The following is a 10,770-nucleotide window of genomic DNA, read 5'->3' as shown; positions in this document are numbered from 1 at the left end:
AGTTTTAAAATCTTAATAACATTTCTTCCCAAAAAAAACCCTTGCAGATTCCCATATTAAAATAAAACAAAAACTACAAGAAGTGGAAAAGAAGACTGATGATACTGATAAGAAAACTGAAAAGATGGATAAAGAGATGCAACACTCAACACAAACAAATAAGGTACTATGGGATTCAGTTGCCATACTGCAGATGGAGAAGGTGTTTGATTATTTAAGATTTCAGAATATACCAGAGGAAAAAATGAAAACCAAAGTGATTTAATAAACCTTATTCTAGCAGATGCTCCTGCTTTGGAAAAGGAAGAGATTGATAAAGAACTTGACCTGGTTTATAGAGTCAATTTAAGCTATGTTAGGAGGCATAAATTTCCTAGGGAAAATGGATAATTCTTAGGGAATTCTTTATCTTGAAGGGCATGATTTACAAATGGGATGGCATGCTTATATGTGGTAAGGGTATTGACATTTCTTGGTGGCACAAAGTTCAAATATGATCGAGATATGTGAAGACTATAGAATGTATGATTTTATAAAGGAATTAGCAACATTTGATTAAATGATTTTAAAATTGGATGAAAAAATGATTAAAAGATTGTATGATTACCTTTTGGGCATAAAAATGAAAGATGAACGACTTAAAGAAACTATGATAACATGGGCATAAAATGTTGGCTATACATTGAATTACAGAAATGGCAAAGGCTGTGGGAAAGAAATATTCAGGTAATCTTAGCAACTTTATATAAAGAAAACCATATAAATGTTTTATACTTAGGCAGATAGATAGACTTAAATGTTTTATAGATAGTATCTATCACTAAATAGATTAGCAAAAATGTTCCCAAATATGTCAAATAGACGTTGGAAATGTAAACACATTTATTTTTTTATTTAAAGTTTTTCTATGCCATTCCCTTGCTATATAGGCTCGGGATGGCTCACAGAAACAAATAAATACAATATAAATAACAATAACAATTAAAACCCGGAAACACCCTGGCTACACAGTTAAAACCTAAAACATTAAACAGTGTTAAAATATTGTTTAAATAAAAAGGTCTTGGCCTGGCACCGAAAAACAAATAATGATGGCACCAGGCGGACCTCTCCAGGGAGCACATTCCACAGATGGGGTGCCACCACAGAGAAAGCCCTCCTCCAGGTACTTTGCTTCCTGATAGCTCTCACCGAAGGCTCCCGGAGGAAAGCTTCTGCTGCCAATCTCAAGGGGCAGGAGGGCAAATATGGACACAGGCATTCCTTTAGGTATCCAGGTCCCAAGCCGTTAAGGGATTTATAGGTAATAAACAGTAGCTTGAATTGAGCCCTGACTTCCATGGAAAGCCAAAGAAGCTGGTAGAGGACTGGGGTGATATGAGAAAATTTAAACCTGAAGTTCTCTCTCTCTCTCTCTCTCTCTCTCTCTCTCTCTCTCTCTCTCTCTCTATATATATATATATATATATATATATATCTTAATGATTTTGATAAATAGGTTATATATTTGATTTTACAAGTAATTACTCTGGCAAGGATTGTATTCACTCACCACTGGAGGAGTGAAGAGCCACTTATTGAAGATTTGCTCTTAAAAAGGATTTTGGACTTTTTAGATTTTAGAGAAAGTAAAATTTATTTTAAAAAAATTATTCTGCATATCAAACCTTTTTTCCACTTCATATTGCCATTTCACTTATAATTAATAGCTACATCCCACGTGTCTTTAAAATGATACTGGAAAATCACCTTTTCCTCATCTATGTAGCATTAGAATTGGCAGCTTTTCTCATATTTAAATAGTGAGTTTTTCTTCTATTAGGCCTGAGGGGTAGCAGGAGGTAGAGCTAGAGAGTTTGCAGGGAAGAGGAAGAAAAGAGATAACATGGGATCTCCGGGAAAGACCTCCCAAAGCATCTGTGGGATGACCAAAGGCCTGTTCGACTTGTTATGCTGCAGATGCACATCTTGAGCTCAACATAAGAAACATTTCAGGAAAGAAATGCCACAAGATTCCAATGTCCTACCTCTGAGCAAAATAACTTCTGATGAAGCATTAGAACCACAAGTCTGGTGCAGGAGGCTAACTTTGCATAGAAGGTGCTTAGGGGAATATTATCCACTCCTTTTTTTTTTTTTTTTTTTTTGGCTTCCTCAAGCAAACAGCTTTGCTTAAACCCCACGTAAGTAGAGCAGCAACTGGTCTTCCTCAAAGGAGCCACTCCAAGAAATGGAAATGCACTCTCATGTTTGATTTGCATGCCAGAGGATCTTTTCAGTCCACCTGCTTGACATTTCAAAAGGAAGCAGGGCACTTATTTCAGTGAAGCTTTGTCTGCAGTAAGAAGTAACTGGAAAACTTTAGAGATCAAGAGATGACATCTTCAAGACAGATTGTGGGCACAATTCTTTCTCTTGACAAAAAACACAAAACTAAATAAAATGAGATGAAACAAAAGCCACAAAGTTGAGCAAACAGGTAGAGTGATCAATCTCTTCCCCTTATTAGATGTTCCTTCTTGTTCAAGTTGGGTTTCAGCACAATGATGTAACATTTTGGGAAGAAGATGCAAACCAGCAGGCCAGAACTGGAGGCTAAGATGGAAAAGATCTCTACAGTCACCAGGTATTTTCCTTTGGTGCTCAGGTAGGAAGGCACAAAGGATAACCACACACTACAAAAGACCAACATGCTGAAAGTGATGAACTTGGCCTCATTGAAACTGTCTGGGAGCTTCCTGGCAAGAAAAGCCACCATGAAGCTGACCATTGCCAGGAAGCCCAGATAGCCCAGGGCACAGTAAAACATTGTCATAGATCCCTCATTACATTCCAGGATGATTTCTTCAGCCACTGAATGCATGTCCACATTGAGAAAAGGAGGAGAAGTTGCCAACCAGGCAAGGCAGATGGCTGCCTGAAGAAGGCAACAGGAAAGAAGGAGCGTGTTAGCTACTCTCTTCCCCATCCACTTCCTCATTGTGGATCCTGGTTTGGTGGCTCTGAAGGCCAAAACCACCATGACTGTCTTTGTGAGCACACAAGAAACAGCCACTGAGAAGATGACACCAAAAGCAGTTTGTCGCAGGAGGCATGTCAGCTGGTGTGGCTGGCCAATGAAGAGCAGTGCGCAGAGGAAGCAGAGCAGGAGGGAGACGAGGAGAGTGTAGGTGAGATGCTGGTTGTTGGCTTTGACGATGGGTGTCTCATGATGCTTCAGAAAGGTTCCTAGCACCAGAGCCGTGATCAAGCAGAAGAGAATAATAAAAGCAGTTAAAATGGAGCCCAAAGGTTCTTCATAAGAAAAGTAGTTAACATCCTTAGGTATACAGAAATCCTGGTGCTTGCTCGGGTACTTCTCATCTTCACATGAATAACAGAAAGGCAAGTCTGAGGAAAAATATATACATACATAAAAAGTATTCTCCATTATAAAGTTCTCCCAAACAGGCCATATCAACCCTTCAGATGAATCTTTTCTGGTCAAAGTAGGCAATCCATCATTTTATTGCATCCACATTTTTACCATCTCAAGTATTTTCCACTCTGAAATGAACAAATCACTCAAATTGCATTTCAGACCACTTCAAAAGAGCCCTAATTCAATTCAAACTTGGCTGAATCCACAGTGATTTCAGAAATTGACATGGTAATTGTTCAGTGTCATCAGCCTGAATGGATGGATATGTTCACCTACTTATGTTTGCATCTGCAGTGTCAAATGGCAGGCATGTGTAGGAAGCTGTGATTGAATTGAATTGGCTTTTTTTGGGTAAAATATTGCATCACTTTTCCTGGCCCAGGTCCAGATTGCATCCAAGTTCTGGGTGATTTCCCACTGCAGCTCACCTGCTGGCTCATGAGGCTATGAGGGGATCTCAAACCCCCAGAGCATGCACCATTCTGTGAGCCCTTCCTGCCATCAGCTACGAAGAAGTCCCATCATCCCCAAAGGGAGGCAGGTGACTTGAAGCTCCACCCCTGGGTTTTTTGTGGGGAGCCCCTGTTTGGGCAGTGAGGACACAGAGAGTGCCACGGTTTCCAAAAAGGATGCAGCCCAACACCTAAAGAAACTAAAGAAAGATCTTGCTTTGGAAACATAGGTGTATGATAATAGGACTGTGTGTGACCAGAGTCCCTTCATTATTTGTTATTCATTACTCACGAGTCCTGATCTTTCAGCATCAGTAGAAGAATATATTCAGGGCTAAAGGGTAGGCTCCAAAGGTGTATGTTTCAATTGTCAAAGATCAGCCACCCATCCTGAGTACCGAGAACCCATTGCAGGTGGGTCATTTGAAACAACAAGGGCAATAGATCACACGTGCTCACACAGCAACCTTCTCCAACAGTATTCAATGTCTTCCACCTGGTCCCACCTGGCCCCATTAAATCACACTTCAATCCCTGATGAAAGGTCTTTTATATACCTGTTCTTGATTTTATCAATAAGATTGATAATAGGTAGACATTCCAATGCCTACCATTCTTGCTTGAAATTTTCCCTTCAGGACATGGGATGCAATCATAGCAGCAAAATGGCTCCCCTTCCTTGACCTTCTTCCTAAATCCAGGATTGCAGCTCTCACTGCACACAGATAGAGGCTGTGCCTAAGTCATCAGGAGAGGAGGAGAATACAAATCTTGAGAATTACTCAGTGGAATGTTTCCACTTCTGCAATCTCTTTTAAGTTGCCAAGTACTCCAGGAGCTCCTTCTCCATAAGTGTGCTTTGTGATTATTTGGGAAGGCTGAAATTATATGATCATAACATGGAGAGGAACTGCACCTGTGCTACCCACCTGCTTGTACATGGAATGGAAGATCAACCTTGCCCCTCTGGGGTTGGGAAAAGCACTTCTTTTACCATTTGCCTAAAGACTCCCAAAATCACATTTCAATGTGCTCCCAGTTTTGACGCATTTTTGACCTACTTTGAAAAGCTATCTAGTGTATGCCTTTTTCCGGAAAAAAAGGCATGAAATATGTATTGTCATTCTTTTTAAGACTATGCATATTTTCTAATTTGTATTAAAACATTTTTTTCAAATGCACTCATAAATCTAGGAATTTGCAAGAATTTCTCAAAGAAAACACAGCTTTGCTGTTTTAGAAGAGGCATGTACCCATGATTTGCCAGAAGTTATGAGAGAAGAGAGAGAGAGAGTTGGATGGATAATAGGTAGATTTATTACTGTGGGATTTTTAGAAGTGGGGGTGGTGGGGGTGGAAGGCAGTCATAATCTGTCAGTTTCCCTTTCTCCAGCATTTGAATTTTTTTTCTTACAAAAAATTATACCGAGATGAAATTGTCGCTCAACTGTCCTAACCAAAAGGAAAAGGAACACACAATCCTCACTTCCTGTCATGCTGCTATTGAAGATGTGCAGCCTGACAGAAAAACCCTTTCTGAGAACTAGCTGATCCTTCACACAGCGGTTCAGACCCACACTTTTGAAATGCATGCACCAAAATCTCTTCACTGGGGTGGACAAAACTCACAGCTTCCATTTCCTGCACACTCAGATCATGGAATGTTCTACTCAGAATATTGCAAGTTCTTTACATCCCATATAAAAGACATCTCTAATTTTGGTAGAACATGACACACAAAAATTTTCACCCATCACAAAGCAGAGATGTTTTAACACATATTAAAAAGGAGAAAACTGAAATTGGAACATTAGGTTTAATCTTTGTCATTTTCAGAAGAGTCCCATTGAAATCAATGGAATGTTAACCATAAATAAATTTGGCTTTCTTTCATTCAGTGTGCTGCCTGAAGTACTATACCTATTACCTGGTTTCATAAAGAAGCAGATAAAAGTTGAAAAAAACAGCTCTGATAGTATTTTCAAAATAATAGCAAATTAATAAAATCTTATGTTACATTTTTTTTCTTCAGCTTACCCTAACCTGGTGCACAACATCACCTTAATATAGGGCTAAAGTTCCATTGAAAATAGATCGATCTGGAAAAAGCCTTCCTTGAGTAGCTTTTTCTGCACAGCTCATCATTTCTGCCCATTCTAAACACATTCCAACCATCAAGATCATGCCAGGACACCTCATTTTTGCAACTCTAACCCTACCCTGGTGCACACCCCTAACCCTAATATAAAGCTAAAGTTCTACTGCAAATAGACCAGTTAATTCAGTAGCACAGGAACCAGGCCGGGTCCTTATTGAGTCTCATTCACTGCATTACATTTTGGACTAACCAGTTCCAATTAAGTATTTTTCTAGGTCCATCATAGTCAAATGAAATAAACTGCACATGTCACTTCGGAGACAGAGTGTAATTCAAATATGCAGCTGATGCCACTCTGCCAGGAACCAAACCTGATTAAACCAGCTGTTCCATGTTATGGCAGTTGCACTGATGGTAAGAGCTTGGCCTGTAGCAGCTTGGTCATGCGTTCTCCCAACTTTCACTGTTTGAACAGATTGGTTTGAGGAGACAATCCAATTGATCACATCAAATCCAGTTACTAACTCTCCATTCTCATTGAAAGAAACCTTGTCCCCAGCACTGTTGTTGAATGATACAACCTTCAGAAAATGATGGAGCTGGCAAGAAAAGGAACCAACTTAGAAAAACTGTGACCATCTAGTTTACATATTAACCGATTGCATTTCCCTACTTTATTTTGATGTGTTTTGTTACCTACAAAAATGTTGTTCTGTTCTATCCTAAACTATTCAGCCCATTACCTGCCACTGTACTTGATTCAGAAACATCAGTCCACCTCTGGTCACCATTCCTCTGTTCCTCAGACTAGATGAAGTCATGGCATGTAAGGCATGGGCCACCGCATGGACAGCATTGTAGACATTGTAGCTGTGACCAGTCAAGCTCATTTCAAAAAAAGTTGCAGGAAGAAACTCCAGTTTTTCATCCCCAGTGCAGATATTCCCATCTAAATTGCCCGGAAATGGATCTGGGAATACACAGTTGAAAGCATTTTGCCAGAAAGACCTAATAAAGCCATTTCCCTTTGGACTGGAAGGATCTTGTGCATTCAGGAATTGTTTAAATCCTGGGACATGGTTCGATTGAATTGTGAAAGAAAGAGCACCATGCAAAATGTCTGTGTTCCAATCCCTTTGATAAACTAGTGATGTGAGCTCCACCTGAGCTGTCACAATCATTACTTTTCCAATCGGTATACTTGTCACATGATCTTGTTCTGATAGATAGGGAAACCACCTAAAAAATGTCATGAAATATGATTCTCCATTGGCTACCAATACATTGGCTGTGCTATCCATAATATGATCATGGATTTTCGCCCCCTTCTTAAACATGTCTTTCATTTCTGTGACATAAGTAAGTTCAGGGATTTTTTCAATGAAGGCCAAACAGACACCACTCTCAGAAAACAGTGGGACTACAATTTGCAGAAATCGTTCCCCACTGTCATTATCCATAACGACTGTCCCAATCCATGTCCACCTGAAATGCAGCAGCAAAGAGAGAATCCCTGCATACTGAAGGGACTCCTTGGGAGTCATGTTGTAAAAGGGAAGGCCTGGGGTTTTATCATTCATTACTGGTGCAGAGCCATATATCAGCTAAGGAGATACAAGAAGGAGAGGAAAAACTGCTAGATAAAGAGGACATTTATGTAGCAACTTTGATGTTTTCAAAACATTTGCATATATTACCTCAGCAATCAATTCTACAATTTTGTAATATAGGGGTCCCCCAGGGTGTCATGGCACATGTGGGCAGCTCCAATGGTGCCTGAAAAGGGGTCTCCAATATGGCACCCTAGGACATAATATTACTTTGTTCCACAATATGTGTGTGATAGTGCCAGGGGAAATGAATGGCATCCATTCAGCTTCCTTGCTATGGGTTGAGTCTTCCAGAAAAGTTGTCCAAATACCCAAAGAATTATGCATTTGAAGGCTGTGTTGATACACTGCCTCCTGTTCATATATCAAATTAGTATAAGGTCATCAATCATTGTCTGATAGATGGGTGCTCACCTACTCCCTTTCAATTTCATAATAGTCTTTTAGTAATGAAGTGGGCACAGGGAATACATTTTATACATATGTTAATTCCCATGAAATAATTTAATAACAATGTATGATTTGTAAGGTATATGTTTCAAAGCGTTGTTACCTGCTTTGCATCATGAGCAAACAAGCCAATTCCTTTATGAGGAGAAATTGCAGCAGTGGAAAGGGATGCTTATGTGAATGTGGTCGGAGACTCTGCCTAGACCCTCCTGTCTCAGATCCACATCCACATGAACAAATGGAGGCCCATCAGAAATTCCCCTTTGCCCACATTGTTTGCTTCACCTTTGATGTTATCAGTCATCCAAAGGATAGGGACAGTGTGATTATTTCCAATGTACAAATCTCCATCTCCAAAGCACAAATGAAAGAACAAACTGAATGTGATCCCCATATTCGTCCAAAGACAAGCTCCCCACCTGTGGAATCTTATAGATGTCCACGAGATTTGCTACATGAAGGGAGGTTTGGGCATCCAGTCCCCCCATGACTGCTTTCAAGTGTTGTTGGATGTCGCATTTGTAGTTCGGGACTAATCTCCCTGCCACACATATCAGTAGCAAGGTGGTCTGATAGGTCCACTTGGCCGTGAAGTAGCTATCATAGATACAAAAGCCCAAGGTGAGGTTGGGTAAAATGTGAGGGTTGTCATTGATCTCCTTCACTGCAAACGTCAGGGCCAGGATATGCTGGTAATTCTTTGGCAACACACTGGAAGCAACAAAGTCACCCCTTGTATTAGAATGTTCCTCACCAACAGAATTTTGTAAGAAGCTGACAGTGTTTTTGGCATCTTCATTATCAACATATTGAACCCACCTCTGGCTTACCTTGGCCAAGACAAATATAACACAGTCAGACAATACTGATATTTCTCTTCCAAATAAACCATTCCCTGGGCTGTCTCATGGTTAGGGAATTAAAAAGTGATATCCTTTGCATCACAGTTCAGAGAGAAATCACCATATTCCAATGAAGCTTCCTCCCAAGCAAAGTGTGTCAGTGCATAATGCCACAATGGTATCCCCATTTGTTAGTTCCAATTACAGTTTCATTTAGGAAGAACATCTCTTAGGTATATGAAAACAGTTTAAGTGATTGTGATGAGGCCAATCTGAGTACCAGATACACCACACTGAATAAACTCCTTCTTAGTGACAAGGAGCCCTTAATCCAATTGCTTCCAATTCTAACAGACAAACTTTGTCCTGAGATGAATCCAGTATCTGCCTTCCCTAAAAGCAAGGAACGTCCATAAATGGAAGGCTTCACTCATTGTAGAATCTATTAATCAGATTTTGGGTTTACTGCTCTGTCCATCCTGCCACAGATTAGCACAGACATAGGCAGTCTGGTGGAGCTGCTGTGGGAAGCAAGTTGGAGAAATCTACTTGATCCAATCACCTGAATACTGGCATTATGCAGTTTTCATGAAAGAGGGCAGAATCAAAAGAGAGAGGTGAATGAACAGAGGTAGGAAGAGAGGCATAAGAGAAGAGATTTGGAAGAAACTTGTGCAAGACAGAAATTGGTAGAGAAAATAACTGAAAATACAAGCACAACAGAGAGGTTCCAAGCAGAAGTAAAATAATTGTGAAGAATCCTACATTCACCACAAAATGCATTCTTCTGGCCATGCAGAAAACAAAGTTTTCACATCTCTTCCATAATATAAACTTTCTCTACATCCCAAACCATTGTTCAGAGGTTGTATCTGCTAGAACAAATTATGGTCACAACAGATTGATATTTAAAATAATTAATAAACTGGGTGTGGAAATAAATTACTAACTCCTTACGCATGTTCATCCAGCAATACTAGTGGGGGCTCCCCTGTGAAGGTTATTGGATCAGGCACAATGAAGGACAGAGAAGCAATGGCACCAATCATGAGATCACCCAACTGTGGATACTCATAAAGTGGAGGGGGCAGCTCATGATTCTTGCATTTTTCAGTATCAGCCTTGCTTCCTATTTGGAGAAGAAAGCTCAGCAACACCACTCCTAATTCCCACATTTTTAGTTGAAGAACAAAGCTTTGCTCTTTATGCAAATCCACTCTTTTCCACGTAGAGCACTGAGATTACAAATGTCAGCTTGCTGAGAGCAGTGGCTGTCCCTATTCATCCCTATGATTAAAGATCACTGTATATATTGCCACCATCCTACACCACCTAGTAGGGTTGCTCTGTTCATTAGAAATCTGCAGGGATGTTGAATAGTGACAGAACTGCCCTTTAGGCAATTAAAGGACAATATAGCAATTTGACATCAGGCAAGTTGCGGTTGAAAACAGTGTTGTTTTTCACACTTGATGGGCAGCACAGAATTTCTACTAGTTGTATGCATGATCTGGGAATGAGTCATCAAAAAGTAAGGCTACACACAGCATTCATTAGTAACCACATGGGAATTTTTGGTTTTGCTCTGGACTCAGTGTACCTCACCCCAATTTGGATTGGGGCCTCAGTGTCCAGGCAGGGAAGGTTGATCATTGCCTGGCAGCTATTTGCTTTGTTGATATTCTCCCTTCCCCTGCCAATGGAATCTTTCCACTCACTGTACATTCCTGGAAGCACATTAGCAACTGTATATGGGAGGGAAACTTAATTCTCCGCTCCTGCTGTGCTGTGGTCCCAGTGTAAACTAGGAGCAGTACCTTTATTAAGAACAACACTGATTCCAGAAATGATTGTGAAAGCTCTTCAGTTGTTCAGAATTCTTCATCTGACTGTGTGT

General features: G+C 40.2%; 1 protein-coding gene across 1 annotated transcript; it reads right to left on the bottom strand.

The window, feature by feature from the left end:
• Positions 1-2,488: 2,488 nt before the first annotated feature.
• On the bottom strand, positions 2,489-10,048 carry LOC123028160 (extracellular calcium-sensing receptor-like). The gene is made up of 5 exons (XM_044439704.1): positions 9,831-10,048; positions 8,451-8,742; positions 6,715-7,575; positions 4,485-4,611; positions 2,489-3,390 (listed from the first exon to the last, which is right to left on the bottom strand). The coding sequence occupies exons 1-5, from the start codon at positions 10,046-10,048 to the stop codon at positions 2,489-2,491; spliced, it is 2,400 nt and encodes a 799-aa protein (XP_044295639.1).
• Positions 10,049-10,770: the final 722 nt, after the last annotated feature.

This window comes from Varanus komodoensis, unplaced genomic scaffold (assembly GCF_004798865.1).
Source record: "Varanus komodoensis strain SLA01 unplaced genomic scaffold, ASM479886v1 scaffold358, whole genome shotgun sequence".
NCBI classification, from domain to species: domain Eukaryota; kingdom Metazoa; phylum Chordata; class Lepidosauria; order Squamata; family Varanidae; genus Varanus; species Varanus komodoensis.
Note: the sequence above shows the minus strand (reverse complement) of the source record. Positions and strands in the feature narration are given on the sequence as shown.